Raw genomic sequence first — 15,999 nt, 5'->3', positions numbered from 1 at the left:
AAGGCTTATTTTAAATGAGGTTTGTCTTTAGCGTGTATACCTCTCTTGGAAAGCCACTGGTATTCTACTCTCTTGGAATTTCCTACAATCTTTTAACATTTCCAACAAGCATTTGAATTTTTAGTATTTGTAGTACTCTTTTTAATTATTAATTTATATTAGAAAAGCTTCCTGATAATTCAATATAATTTCTATTATATTTACTACTTGTATGAGCTTCCTACTGCTGCTGTTACAAATTACCACAAATTTAGTGGCTTAAAACAAATTTATTATCTTACAGTTCTGGAGGTCAAAAATCAAGGTGTCAGCAGGGCTTTGTTCCTTCTGGAAGCTCTAGGGGAGAAATGTTTCCTTACCTTGTCTAGCTTCTAGAGGCCACCTGCATTCCTTGGCTCATAGCCTCATTCTCCATCTTCAAAGTTGGCAGCACAGCATCTTCCAATCTCTCTGAACTTCTGCCTCCCCTTATAAAGATCTTTGTGATTACACTGGGCTCCCCTACGATAATCTCCCTACCTCAAGACCCTTAATTTAATCACATCTGCAAAACCTCTTCTGCCATATAAGGTAACACATTCACTGGTTCCTGGGATGAAAACTTGGATATTTTCGGGGCCTACCAAATCTTTATTTGGATGGGATACCTTTATTCAGCTCACCATTGTACTACTTCTATTACTACCAGCAAAAACTTGATTGTATGTCATGAGGCAGGCATTGTGTTGCTGTACATTCTTCATCTCGATCAGTCCACAAGCCACATACTAAGATTGTGTAACTTTCTCAGACAGGCTTATGACTAAGCCATTGCTTTCTGATGACAGTAATTCATCACAAAAATCCAGTAACGATACAAAAATCTGCATTTCCACTCCTATCTAGCACTGACCTGTATATGCCTACAAGTTAATTATAAGACTGCAAACTTTTATTTTTAGAAAAACGTAGTCATAGGGGTAGAAATTTGTATTTAGAAGAAATTCAGCTACATTTATGAGTGAAACTAAAGCTTGTAGTTACTGTGTTCAGTTAGCTTAGATCATGGAAACCAATGATACATTTATGATTGCTGCTCCTAAGTGCACAGTTCATTACACTCAGGTTAAGAAATTATGACTTAAACCCTTGACTGTGATACTATGAAATGAAAACCTTCAAGTAGGACCCTGTCAGAAAAGTGTGGGTCAATGCCCCAAATCCATCACTGCTGCTCAAAACCCAATTTATATAAACTGATGGTTGCACAGGAATTTCCTGTTAGCATTGAAGAGTCTTGCATTATCATGTTGAGTAGCATCTGTTCAGTGTACTTTGGCCACTCAAATCTGTTGGATGCCATCCTTAACATACTGTGGAACTCTTTTAAGTGCGGCTGATGTATCTAAACATAAGGTCCATCAAATGACAATTTGGCACCTGGGACTTACTAAGTGTGAGGAGGGTCAGAGGCTCTTGAACACTGGGTTGAGCCTCTTAGCTGCCTGATTTTTGATTAAGGCTATTTTAAGACTGGATATAATTAAGGAGATACACATAGTTATAAAAATCTGAATATGTAGTCTCGCCCAGTGTGGGGACAGAGCCAGGAGAGCAGTTTCCAGGCTCTCGGCCTCATGTGGAAAGGTGCTGGCTCAGGTAGTAAATGGCCATCAGCTGTGGCTAGTTGGCCATCAGCTGTAACCAGTGAGCCATTGGCCACTAATATAACTGCCGTGGCTATGCTAGCAGAAAATGTGGGCTGGCAAGAAGATGGTGGCTGGCAAGCGCGTAGTGTGGCGGAATGTGGATTGCGGATCATGTGGCTCCTGCCTCCTGTGTCTCCAACCCAGCCGCCAGAGAGAATATAGTGATATGACTCCCCTACCTATGCTCCGTGGGTGTTCCTTTTTGGCCTCACCATGTCCTGCGTTCTTATGTGGGGAGCAGGACTAGAGACCCCAGAAGATTCACCCCGCCTGTCACCCAGTGATTTCCCGACTATTGGCTATAAACTTGAGCTATATATGGGAGTTATTGTAAGGAGCCCATTAATCCATTTAAGCACCAAATGTTGTCTGAAGACTAAGTATATCCTACATAACACATGTAGATATGGTTGTGATGCGTAATACACATTTGCTTAAAAGATCACTAAATTCATAGTTGTTTTTGGTCATTTTGCATTTTACTAATTATTAGCCACCTAAGTACAATTAAGTCAGTGAAATTCTGACACCCTCGGAGTGGTTGAGCAGCTCTGCTCTAGCTTGGAGAACGCAGCAACGTGTTCATGAAACACTTGTAACACACACACATTTCCCTTCATATAAGATTAAAGCTTTAGAAGAGCTGCCATCTGATATTTCTATTTAGGAATTAGTCTCCCAAAAGATACGCTGAGGAGTGAGTTGAGCAATAAATTAAGACCAACTCATGCCTGTGAAAACTTTCAATATTATTTTTCGTTCTACAACAGTTTAAGAGGAAGGTTAGCAAGCTAAAGAAGGTAGAATGTACTTTCATTTCCTTTAACTTGCCTGCAAAGAGAACCTAAATCAATAAACTAGATGGGTCTGCTTTTAAAACCCAAAAGTCTTTCCTGAGGAAAACGTATCTGGCTTTTAATTTGTAAATAAATACTATCGGTTTGCATAGCACTTTACAAAAAGTTTTGCATTGTGTGGTCCCAAAGTTGGATCATTATCAGTTGTAGTCTTTCAAAACAAAACAAAACAAAACAAAACAAATCACCTCTATTTCAAAGATGAAAAAACTAACCAACTGAAGTGTTAAGTGATTTGTCAAAATAGAAGAGCTTGTTACCAAAAAAATAAATAAATCACATAATAGCAAGAACAGTGATGTGGATTAGATATTAGAACAGTGCCATACAGAATTTTCTAAATGCATTTTGACTATTTGATCCCAATTAAGAAAAACTAGAAACATTTTGTGGTTATCTTACCTGATTAAATGGAGGAAGGTAAAACCCTTGGATTTAAATGGACTATATGATACTGTTTGGATATTGAACATAGTTTTCTAGTCATTTTCAGACTTGTAAAAATTTCCTCTATAAAGAGTTCAGTGTTTCAGGCCCTAATGATTTTTATATCTAAATAATCATTTATGAAAATAAACAGATTTCTAGCAAAAGGCACCGTGTTGGGTTTTAGAATTTATAATTACAAAGGATCCAATATTTATAAATTTTGCACATATAAAAACACTTCCTGTATATAGTATTTTATGACATTGAAATATCTTGGGGAGTTTGCCGACTCTCCCTAGAATCTTAACCATAGTTAAATTATGAGTAAGTTCCAACTTTCTGAGGTATAAATTATAGCTGTGCCAATAGGGAGAAAGATTTACTGAAATGTCTTTCAGTATGTTTTAAACCCATGGAACCATCACAAAATTTAGACTAACTCCATAGTTCTCGCTGAGTTAAAACAACATACAATACTCCATAGGAATTTCAAAATTATTACCCTGGGGGGAAGTACTGTCGGAGATGCTCACGTACACCAGTCAGAGGAAAGCTGGCTGAGAGCTAAGGGGCTTGAGCACTGACAAGATGTCTGTAATTCCTTTATATTTTCGTCAGCACCTGCTGAAGGGGACAAGACGCTTATATTTTTCACTACAGTTGTATGCTGATATAAAACTTGTCCCTTTATACGAAATATTTACCTGCAGAATAAAGTATTCACTCTTCTCTGCTGACTTGACACCGACTGCCAGGTAAGGTACTTGCTGCTGCTTCTCAGGGCACAGAAGTTTAAGCAGCAGGTTCTGCTTAGGTCTGTTCATTCAGTCATTCACTCACTCATTCATTCACCCAACGGTATTTACAGATCATCCACTATGTGTTTAAACACAGTTATCTTAAATGGAACCAAAACAATAACAAAAAAATTTTAAAGAATTCCCAGAACTTTTATTTTTGCTTAGTTTTATTAAAAAAATAAATAGGTCATAAAGCTTTTTTTTTTTCTTTAGGGAGAAAAAAGGAACAAGTTTCATAAAATCAGATAAGCAACGGTAAGGTGTCTTAACTTGAAAAAGATGGGGAATCACTGGTTTACAGGTTATAACTGAATGAAACAACAACTGTAACAGCCACAGTTGGCCGTTTCATGCCAATGGCAGCAAACAACAAGATCAACTAGGGCAAAATAAATAACTGTGGAAGCCCTGAAAAGTGTTTAAACAGACTGATTCACTGAGACACCAGCATAGATGTATCTTGCTTTAAACAACACAGAAGTTCCTGAAAAGTTTTGTGTAAATGAAATAACCACAAACATACTAGAAGAGCTTGGCATTTGAAGGAATTCTGTGGTGAATTCTTTTGTGAACAGCCACTTCCACTTTTGTAAATCCAAATGTTTGCTTTGCTTAAGGCGAAGTCTGTCTAGCTGCTAGTACCTCTCTGAACTGAGGCATCAGAATATTCACCGAACACTGCTCCAGCTGGGCCAGTGGCACAGTTTCCAAGTTTGTGTTTCTATTAAGTAGTGTAAAATACAGAGGCAGCCAGGGAACCCAGCTGCATCTGGCAAAGCAGGCATAGGGGTGGGATGACCACCTTAAACAACATTTCCAAGTCAACAAATACTTCTGACAGTCTACTTTGTGCAAAGCAGTAATAAACCTCATCAATTTGGTTATAGCTATACTTTCTTTCTCTAAAACCTGTCAGGGCCTAGGTCTGGAACCCTGAAATAAAGTAATACTTCTAATCCTCCAGACTGACTTTAAGCAAGTTAGCCCAACTTGTTCAAACTGAGTGGATGATAATGGGAGAGACTGAGTTTTCCAAGGCTGAAGTTTAACATGAGAATCGCATATAACTAGTTAGTGAAAAGTTTTGCTGATGACAAAAATTGTTTAAATTGTTCCTTTTTTTTTTTTTTAATTTCCTCTAAACAGAACTCTGAATTCTCAGGCAAACTGCAGGATGGTTAGTCACTGACACTCTCTGCTTGGGTGATACATTTCAGTTCTGCTGATAGAAATAAAACTTTCTTTCCACCCACTAGAATTTCATGAACTGATACACGCCATAGCAGTGATGTTTTGGATAGGAATAAATATGACAGTACTAGTTCCAGTCAGTTTTTTATCATTGTAAATATACAGAATCCTCATTTTGTTCACAGCTTCCATTTCATTTGGCCAAACTTCTACCAGGCTTAAGTCACATTTAATTAGTTAGGCTGTTCTTTTTCTTTTTTTTAAAAAAAGCTTCTAATAACATTGCTGCCTATATGTACAAGTGTGAATGAAGAGTATGTAATCTGTAGTCTTTCCCACACTGAGTACACTAACAACAATTAGTAAATAATTAAAGAATAAGTGGTCATTTTAAAACTTGTTTTTCTTTTAAAAAATTTCACTTTCTAGCACTTAAAAAAATGGGTCTTAAAAGTGCCCTATTAACCTCCAATGCTGTTCCCCACTCTGTCCCACCCATCCAAAACCTGCTACAAATGCTGGATTGAGTTCATATCAAATAATTTAGCAGTACCAAGATTTTTCAAATGGAAACAGTGTTACTGACTTCTTCATATTGAATAACAAAATAAGGGTAACTCTGGTCATCATTAAAAATGACAAAAATCTGAGGCTCAAAGAAATTATCCACACAAGAGTCATATAGGTCACTGGTGACACTGCCAGGATTGACGGGAGGAGGTCTTCTCATGCCGTGACTGCCCATTGTGTATCTGCCAGTTAGTACTTTGGCCAGAAACATGAAATGGACTCCTTTGGAGGACTTCTTAGAAAAGTTATGAGAGTAGCTTGCCTTCTTTGCAAAATAACTGCCTTGTCCAAACATTGTGGCATGCTTTCCACAGACTCGGGGGTCAAAGTTGTGCTTGCAGATTCCATCTACCACATCCTGGGATGTTCCATGAAATAAATGCCTCTCATTGATTATCCTGTCACGGCCACACATTTTCCTGTTCATATATTCCTTTTTCCTAATGCAAAGAGCAGACAGGGAATTCAGAAGAAAGACGGTATAGATCAATTTAATAAGCATGATGTAGACATAAACTTTTCTTTATGGTTTCAATGGGGAGGAAATGTTAAAATAGCTATTGAGCAAAATGCCAAGAAAGAGCATGTTAAAAGTTTAAACTTATCTTTTCCACTGAAGATAGGAAAAGCCCTTTCCTTTTTATTATCCACCAATCAGTCACATGCTTTCTCTTCCACTTCAAAACTAGTTTTCACATCTTACCTTCTCCTTTACCTCCCTTGTCTAATTCCACACACCTGAGTTCTCTTAATGCTAGGATTCTTCAAACCTACATGTACTCCTTTTGCAATGCCTCCGTTTGTTTGTTGACTGGAGAGGCAGCCTAGTGAAGTGATGAGGAGCAAGGTGTCCGGTGCTAGGCTGCCTGGGTTCAAACTCCATCACCGTATCTTATTAGCTGTTATGCCCTGCGGCAAATTACCCAACTTTTTTGTGACTCAGTTTCCCCTCTGTAAATGTGGATTGCAATAACCCTACTTATAATCCTCTGTTATGAGGATTATGTGAGTTAATGTATGAAACAATACAAATATACTAAGCTCTAAGCAAGTCTTCACTATTAGAGTCTGCATTTGTCATTAGCTACATTAAGAAAAGTGCTCTTAAACTTTTCGTACTCTTGACTTACCTTTTATATTTCTCCCAAAGAAACTGATTTTGGACTCTCAATATTTGCAAAATTCTGTATTTAAACTCAGGCACAGTCTTATGAAAAAGATTATAAATGATTCGATAACTTTTGTCCTCTGCAGAAACAGGCACTTGGATGAAGTCCTGAGATGGATGCATATAAACCCAAGTTTCAGGGTAAAAGTTTGCTGAGGTGACCCCGTCTGGGCAGATAATTTGTGATGATGAAGTTGCTTCGAGAGGTGCAGGAGCCTGCGTGGGAACACCACCAAGTGTCCTAGAAAGGAGTGGAAGGAATGTCAATGTGAAACATTCAAAATAAGCACATCTCACATTATAGTACTCTATAGCAGTATGTAATATTATAATTTGTATAGCTTAAATGCTTCTTTAGAAAATAATATAGAAAGTGCTATCTATTAAAGAAAAAAATCTTAAGAGCAAATACTGCCTGTACACAGATATTACTAGCTTCCTCCTGGCCTTCTCCTTGTGGAGAAAATTATAGAATATCCTGCTGCAAGGCAAGCAAACAAGCAAGAGCAAAATTACAAATATGTTTACTTTTTGAGTCCTGGACTCCTCTTTTGCCTATATAGCTAAAGAAACTTTATTTCAAGGGAGCAATGATAATTTACATGCGTTCTTCAAACTTTGCTGTTTTAAGTAGAAAACACATTATTATTAAAGTCTATGTTGGGTAGGGGAGCACAGTTAGGGGGAGACTAAGGCAGGTAGGAATGAGAGGGCTTACAGGGAGAAAACACAAAATACTAAAAATAAAAAAGCTTAAACTTTTATTTTTTATAAAAACAAAAATCATGGTGTACGCACTGACAGTTGACATTTGGTATTTGCTTCATTTTTCAGTATCACATACAACAACAAAGCCATCAATACTATTCAAATTTTATAGCTTTACATGTGATGGAGCTAATTACTTTGAGCTCTAGACACTAGAAAGCACATCCTTGAACCTTTAAATTCAGGTCTGCTACTTTGAAGGATGATTTTAGATTGCTGCCTGATTAAATGCTTAAATTGACATCACATTTCTTGGCCACGATTAACACAGAGCAAAAGGGAAGAAGCAGAGAAAGGAAATCCTGACCCTGAGACACAGATTTAGGGCCAGGGCACTGCAACACTCATCAGCATGTAGTGGTCACAAGGAAGCAATGAGTCTGCCAAATGGATTAGGAAACTGAAATTTTCAAAAGAGCTTTATGACACAGAGGTTACCACTGTGTGTGAACATGCATCTAACCTGCAAGAACCTATGTTACCATCACCCTCATTATAGCCACCTTATGACCAGGCATTTTACACACAGTGTCACTAACTGGAATAACCACCCTGCAAGATGGCTTGGTTATCCCTTTTACTCAAATGAAAAAACTGCTAGCATAGCTAGCAAGGACCAGAGCCAGGATTTGAATCCATGCCTATCTAGATATAGTTTCTAAGTGCATATTCTTTCCATTTCCGTGTGTTTCACAATTCATACATATATTTAACGAGGCTTGAAAAGTGATGGATACCAAGTGATGCAACTCAGGTTTGCCTGATTCCCACTAATACCACCACCACCTCACATAGTCTTTTAACTTTTAAGAGATGGCTTGATAAGAAGCTAAAAATTGTAGAGGTACAAATGCCTTCTTTAATGTGCCCCCACACCCCCTTCAAGTAGCTGTGCCTAAGATTTATCTTGCCTCAAAGTCCCTATGTGAGACAGACATGAAGTTCTGGGTGGATCCAGGGCTTCCAGGAAACCCTAGGCGCTGATTTAAAGGGATGCTGGTTTCTCTAACCCTCTTGACAGAAGGTTCAATAGTTCTTGTCCTCTGGAGCATTTTCACAGCCCTGACAGATTCCTCCAGAGTCTTCATTCACTGGTACCTTTTTCTGAAGAGGCGCTACAGTGTCTTAATCAGATTCTGAAAAGTGTCTATCTCCTTAAAAGCCACCTCTATTCTGGAGGATGGCAGGAAACACAGAAGATAAGCTCCTTATTTTTAGCTGTCCCCTCTATCCCTGCTCTGCAAAAAGGGTAAATCACAGCCCATCAGGTTTTCCCTTATTATCAGTGGTCAAAGGTACCGACAGAGGTTTCTGGGTTGAGGGAGGAAGGTAAGAGTCTCCCAAATACTCCCCAAAACAGGTTTTAGGCTGTCATCACCGTACTGAAAACCTGGCACTAACAATAGAAGACTGCGCTCCTTTCTGACATGGTTCCTGCCTAAAAACCAGTTTCATAAAATACAAGCTTCAAATGTATTCTTTCCTTTTCCAGGGGAACTGGTTCTATTATTTACTCATACATTCTTGAAGATGAGCCTGTATAAATAAATGCTATCCATCCTAAGATATTAAATTAGATTTTATACATAAGGTTAACATCCATTCCTACCCACAGAGGCTTGCTTTTAACAAGACATCCTGAGACTAAAACATAAAAATGCATATAGAGGTGGCTGATGGACTTGTACACTCTAGTTGCCACGGGTTAAAAGCACATACCCCAAACACAGTTACAAGTGTGGCTTTATTTTCTGAGAATCCTAAGTTTTTATTCAGCTCATGGGTATTCCAACAACATACTATGCTTCACAGTGCTGTACCAGCCTCTGCAGGGAGGCGAAGTCGAAGTCTAAGGAGCTTGTACAAGGACCTCTGAAGAATGGATTTGCAGAATCCAAGGTCACCTTTTACCACTCACTTTCCCGACTCCCTTGTCATTTTGAAAGACTTTTTCTAACCCAACTTCAGTAATGAAGTAAAAACGAATTCATTTTATCCTTTCGGGGGAAGAGTCAAAGAAATTGTATCCGGCCTTCTCATGACCATGAGGTGATTGCATGGGATAGATGTTCTTTCAGCCGAAATGAACTCCTACAGCTCTAAATCTGTGACTTGTTAGCTTTTATGCAACCTCAGCTCAAGTATTCTAAGAACATTAAACAATAAGCTCCTGTTACCAGCCCTATTAAAGAGCAGCAAGCACAGAGAAATTGTTTTCTGTACACATAACTATGAGGTGATGGATGTTAACTAAACTTATACATTTCACAATACATGTAAGTCAAATCATTACGCTGTACACCTTAAACTTAGTGTTATGTCAATTATATCTCAATAAAACTGAAAGAAAAAAGCAGCAGGGAAACCCTCATTTATAAAGAGCTGAATCTGCAGGAAATTTACGAATTAGGGCAGCCTCCCGAGCCCACCATCTTACCACCTCAGTGATTCCCTGATCGCTGTGGCTTTTTTGACACCTATGTTTTTCTTTGACCTTTTGTATTTACTAACACTTAAAAACAAAACTTTCCTTCTGGCTAAGATCATGGTCTCTCTGAAATCTATTTCTCAGACCTGCTTTGTAGAACTAATCTCACTCCTCTTTCTCCCTCTAGGCCGGTCCACGTGACCCTCAGCCCCCGACTCTAGGGCACACAGGAACTGAAGTGCGTCATTTACCCACCCACCCACCCCGGCGAACCTGCTGCTTCTCCGTTCTTTTTTCACTGAAGTGTCTGCACGATCTCTTTGATTTGCTAAGCTCTTACTTTATATACCTCATTATCACTGTTCCAAACAAGACGGAAATAGGAAATTTTAAAAAGAAAAAGGGAGACAGAATAGTGAGACTTTTTTTGTTCTCTTGTAAGCCTAAGTTATAAATAGTAAGACCATGTTTGTGGCATTAATTCTACTACAGCTAATATTATTATTATTATTATTATTTATTTATTTATTTTTTTTAAAGATTTTATTGGGGAAGGGGAACAGGACTGTATTGGGGAAAAGTGTATATTTCCAGGACATTTTATTGGGGAATAAAAAACACTAGTGTGTTTTTCCCAGGACTTACAAGCTCCATCCAAGTCAAATTGTTGTCCTGTCAATCTTAGTTGTGGAGGGCGCAGCTCAGCTCCAGGTCCAGTTGTCATTGTTAGTTGCAGGGGGCACAGCCCACCATCCCTTGCGGGTGTCGAACTGGCAACCTAGTGGTTTAGAGCACGTGCTCCAACCGAGCCATCTGGCCACCCTGGAGCTCAGCGGCAGCTCATTGACTTCATTCTAGTTGTGGGGGAACAGCTCGCTGGCTCATGTGGGAATCGAACTGGCAGCCCCGTTGCCCAGAGCTCGAGCTCTAACTAACTGAGCCACCCACCCGCCCCTAATATTTTTATAGTTCACACCTTTACAAAACAAGGGGAAATTTAAAAAGAAGGGAGAAGGGGGCATTCTACTATAATTACTTGGTTTAGGATTGAAACAAACCAATTTTCACAATTCTGTCCAACTCTCCCAATAATGCAGCACTAGAATGAGCATCCTTACTCTCACACAGAAGCCACCTCTCACGTGACTGGCCCAGCATGCCAAGTGCAGTCTCGCTAACGAGTTCCACTCGGAGGATGGTATGTTCCTAACTACTGGACGCTGACACTATCTCCAGCTGTGCTAATGAAATCACATAAATGGCATTGTTATTAGTCCCCCTCCCCCCAAAAAAACCCCTACAAGGTAAAAATTTTCACACTTGGACTAGGAAAAAAAGCACACATTTATTCCAAGCCAATATACATTTCTAATATTGGCCTTATTACACAGTGCTTTTACATACTGAGAATTTGTTTGTATTTTGTTTTTAATGTTCCCTATGTAATCTCAGAATTAGAATCATTAAGATTGTGTTATATTGATCTGGAAAAACACTTGGCTTGAAATTAGAAAAAACAAAAAGCTAGTAAAAATTTGAAAAGATTATCTTCAGCTCAAACATCAGCAGAAGAGACCAGCCAATATTACTCTAGTCCTCCCAAGTTCATAAAACCAAGTAAACTAGTATCATTTAAAAATATCAGGCGCTAAATATAGTATGTCTGACTAGAGTATATAATGATTTCCCTAGAAGTACTGACTTTCAAAAATGGCCATGCTGATGGCCAGGTGCCCACCTTCTGGCAACTATGAAGACGTGCCAGTGGGCTATCTAGAGAGGGAAAGAAGAAAACTGGGAAAATGGAAAAAGAGCTCACCTACAATTCAGAAGGATGAGTTGAGTCTCAACCTAAAAGTACGACAGGTAATTTAATGAGTATTACAGGAAGATGGGCCGTACTTAGCAAATGAGAATGAAAATTATTTGAAAAGATGAATTCTTCCCATGCACTCAAGGAAGAATGGAGAATACATCCTTGAAGGACTCTCCCTACTTGACCTGGCAGTTTACCTGCGCTGGGAAATAGTCCCATAACGAGAGGGTATCATCAGAAAACTCAATCTTTCCATGAAGGACACAAATACAAACTTTGCCTCATTCCAGATATAATTACTTTTAGTTGTATAAAAATGTTAATTCTTCTGTGCTTTTCAGTTCAAAAAAATCTAATAGGATACTCACACTTTGGTGTGGGGTTAATTGGACCTTATCTGAATTCTATTTTTTGAAGAATTAAACCCAAAAAATAACTTAGAATTTCACATTCTTGAGGTAGTAACAAAGTTAGTCTCTTAATTTAAAATCTTTTTTTCTCTTTGGCATTCAGTTGTACATGTATGTAAAATGAGACTAAAATGAGACTTTTCACTGGACACTTACTGTAAATATGGAAGCAGTATAAAACATGAGCGAAAGAGTGGTCTCCTTTTTATTTCTCTTCTGAAGAATGAATTGTGGAGGATGTAGTGGTTGTTCCACATCATAAATCGGACCTCTTTCAGACCCCGAGAGTTGGCTTCTTCAATCAGTCGAATAACAGACTATGGCGTAGTAAACAAGGTAAAGGGAAAAATGTAAGTTAATAAACAATTGCAATGAAATATGAAAAATGTTACCGTAACCAAAGCCACAATAGTTAAACTTGCTATTAACATCAGAAGAGTTTCAATAAAGTCCAGTGAGTCAAATTAATTCATTTTATACATAGGAATTTTTTTCTTTTTTCTTTTTTTTGGCAAAGATGCAGAGTAGAAAGATGCTCCCTGTTTAGAAGAGCATGGATTTCCACCTGAAGAAACACATGAAGCCCAGGAAACTACTCTATTCTATTTTGAAGGCCTACCAATGTCCTAGAGATTTTTTATATTTCTTAAGGTAATTTTCAGGAGAGGATTTAAGATCGTAGTATATACACAGTTCAAATAAATCAATTAAGTTCCCAACCTAAGAAACTTCTCAGAGGAAAAATACAGGGACAGCCCAAGTATTCTGAAAACATATTTTAAACAGCTTCTTATTCTCTTTGGAAGGTATCAGACGCTCGTGATTACTTAAAAAGAGTCAAAAATTTTAATTCAATATTGTGTTTTATAGCAATTAATATACTAGGTCATTTTGTTAGTGCCTTAAAAGAAAACCTAAGGTAGGTAGGTTAATTCCCCCTTTTGTAATACTGGAAATTAACCTGATCAAATTGAAGAAGTCAGATGTTTGGAATGTGAAATTAATCTCTAAAGTCCATTTCAGGATGTTTAAACTTGACGCAGAATTCTCATTTAGAGGCAAAACAAACCATCATCATTTTAAAACCTTGCTTTGTGATTGATGAGCTATTCTTACCATCTTAGACTAAAGGATGCATGTGTACATCTGATAGAATTTTAAATGATTAATTTGTCTAACCACGGTTCAATAAACATTTTCAAGTACTTCTTCCAGGGGCCTAAGAGTGATTGTTTCCCACTAGACTTCTGAAATGCTAAGTGCAACACGTGACCTAATCACCTGAGCACAGGAGCCAGATATACTTGTAGTCAAAAGTTACATGAATGGCTCATCTCATTAAAATTATCCCAAAGGCAGCACTGAGTCGAGTCCTTACCACTGTAAATACTCTCCACAGTGTAAGATGCTGGGGAAAGCGTTTTCTCTCTCTGATAACAGTGGTATGCTACTTACGGATTCCAGGAGATTAGTGGGAAGAAGTACATTTTCAGAAAAACCAAGAGAGAAAAGTGCTACTTAGATCGACAAGAGTCAATTTTATATCTATTAGTTCTTTGATTTGTAGTTCTGTCTGATCATTGTTGGAAAGGAAGAATGAAAGATCAGTCAACGAGAAAAAAATTTAAATGCACTTTTAGGAAAAATAACTTGTAAATACCTCAGGATACTCTCTCCATCCAAAGTGGTCCCTACAGAAGAATTTCCAAACTGTGTGGTAAACAGAGTTGACATTGCTAGAGGGTGGTGTGGACAGTCTTCGTAGTTGGTCAAATTCAGTTGTTTCATACACATTCATGGCGTTCAAATCTGCCCAAAATTCTTGTCCTCTAAAAAGACCCAAGAAAAAATGATTTGTTGATATTATATTTGCAAAATAGAAGTATCTGAACTTCTCATTGCCCATTAAAAATATCCAGTGTAGCATTTGTGGAATTTTCAAAACTGGTCTTATTTCATTTTGGAGTAAAAGCACATTACTGATTGTTTCCCCATTTCCTACATGCCTTTTCTTAATAAGACCAAAATTTCCAGGCCGTGGAGTCATGGTAAAATTGATTCTATCCTACAGCATCACTGGCCTAAATCAGTCAACATAATCCCATCCTCTCCATCAAAGCAGGATGCCAAATCCTGGTCTCAGCCAATCAGGGAGTCAGATTTAGGATGACGCTAACAGAAAAACAGAAGAAACTCCTCTTGAGGCTTGTCCTTTTTTTCAGAGGCATCAGTTTACCTAAGTGAATACAGGAATATACAATCCTGCCTGATGAAAGACAGGAAAAAGAAGGGAAAAATTAAATGACCCTAGATGAGGTCGGTACTGCTAATCTACCCAACATCAATACTATCTTTTATCCTGTGGGTGAAAAAAGGAGTTGGCAAAACATGAAGAGAAAAATAATTTGGCTTATTATGCGATTTAGCTTTGAGAATATGTTCGTCATTTTTGTTATCTGGCTTGTTGCTGTTGAATCAGCACTTTACAAAAACATCTCAATATTTCTGGGGGAAAAAATCCCACTATATGAATCATAATCATTCAAGCAATTAATTTATAAAGGGAGGTCCAATTAAAACATTTTTGTTTCTTTTTTAATGGAACTTCATCTAGTGTCTGAAACATCTGAACCATTATTTTAAGTCACTGGCAAAATGTTCATTGCTCTTCTTTTCAATTTTGTTTTAAAGTTTGCTAAGAAAACAAAAAATAAATCATAAAATAACATCATAGATATACTTCCGCCACAGATTTCTAAATGGATGTCTATAACACATGGGACATTCCAGATCCAGTGGCACTCAGGATGACTGGGTCATGTGAAATCCAGATGTTTGGAAAGATATTCCCAATAATTATTTCCTTATTGTAAATTAGGATTTTGAAAAGGGCATTCATTTTGACCTGTTGGTTAGTCCAACACTTTCCAAACTCTGCTCTTAGAACACTTGTTTGAAGGACTGTTAATAGGAATGCTGTGCAAAAAGCATTCTGTGGTCAAATGTTTAAGAAAACTTGGTTACACAAAGTTAAACAATTTACTTACTGCAGCCACTCCTCAGCCCCTTTAATGTGCTAAGAAGGGCCATGACAGGGACTATTAAGTATCCTTCCAAACCTATAACAATGTTCTCCCTTTTCCCCATGAATACCTATTTACATCTCTCAACACCAGGGAAAGCAGCATTTTTCACCACCATCCCAATATTTATATTTGTGAGTCAGCTTCTATTTGGAAAGAACTCAAGTCATGAACCCAGCTGATGATGCCACGAAGCACATAACTTGTAAAAAGCAACATGGTCCTTTAAAAATTCCTAAAGAGCTTCCCAAGCCCCTAATTTCTTGCACAGAAAGAGTACTGACTAGTAGGATGTGGTCTTAAAAGGAATATAATTTTACTTGTAAAACGGGAATAAGACAATAAAATGTAGTTTAAAGTCACATTTGGACACTGTTTAAAATGATCTTTGGGAAATAGGAATATTCAATCAAAAAGGAAAAAATATTTTTAGGAAATCCTTAAAAAAAAAAAGAACACTGAAATTTGAAACTCCTGTACCTAAACTAAACTTCACATCAACTTGCTTTAAACAATGTTCACTTAACTTTAGGAGAATTTGATGTTATCACTGAGCCAAGAGATAACTAACTTCTTGCTCCTCTTAAGATCATTTCCAGTTTCTAAGCAGATTTTCCTGCTTTAAGTTTATTTCCCAGTAACTGTTTCCAATTATGAGTTAACAAATCCTCAGTATTTTCTTTAAGGAGTTCTTAGAACAGCAGTCATTATGTTAAAACACATTGTAATAAACACAGCCAATGCTTTTTGTTATTAAAGTACCAGATTTTATTCTGGACACCGCTCTAGCA

The 15,999-nt window shown here is 37.7% G+C and overlaps 1 protein-coding gene across 4 annotated transcripts in view; it reads right to left on the bottom strand.

Annotated features, from left to right (window-relative positions):
* Nucleotides 1-3,903: 3,903 nt before the first annotated feature.
* TIPARP (TCDD inducible poly(ADP-ribose) polymerase) overlaps nucleotides 3,904-15,999 on the bottom strand; it is a 116,152-nt gene continuing 104,056 nt past the window's right edge. For all 4 annotated transcript variants that reach the window (XM_019731964.3, XM_019731960.3, XM_019731966.3 and 1 more), the window contains 4 exons: nucleotides 13,786-13,954; nucleotides 12,282-12,442; nucleotides 6,666-6,944; nucleotides 3,904-5,975 (listed from right to left, as the gene is read on the bottom strand). In XM_019731964.3, coding sequence (XP_019587523.1) covers nucleotides 5,528-5,975; nucleotides 6,666-6,944; nucleotides 12,282-12,442; nucleotides 13,786-13,954 — 1,057 coding nt within the window. In that variant the 3' untranslated portion in view covers nucleotides 3,904-5,527. The remainder of the gene's footprint in view (nucleotides 5,976-6,665; nucleotides 6,945-12,281; nucleotides 12,443-13,785; nucleotides 13,955-15,999) is intronic.

This window comes from Rhinolophus sinicus, chromosome 17 (genome assembly GCF_057876585.1).
Source record: "Rhinolophus sinicus isolate RSI-liver-muscle chromosome 17, RSI-T2T, whole genome shotgun sequence".
NCBI classification, from domain to species: Eukaryota; Metazoa; Chordata; class Mammalia; order Chiroptera; family Rhinolophidae; genus Rhinolophus; species Rhinolophus sinicus.
Note: the sequence above shows the minus strand (reverse complement) of the source record. Positions and strands in the feature narration are given on the sequence as shown.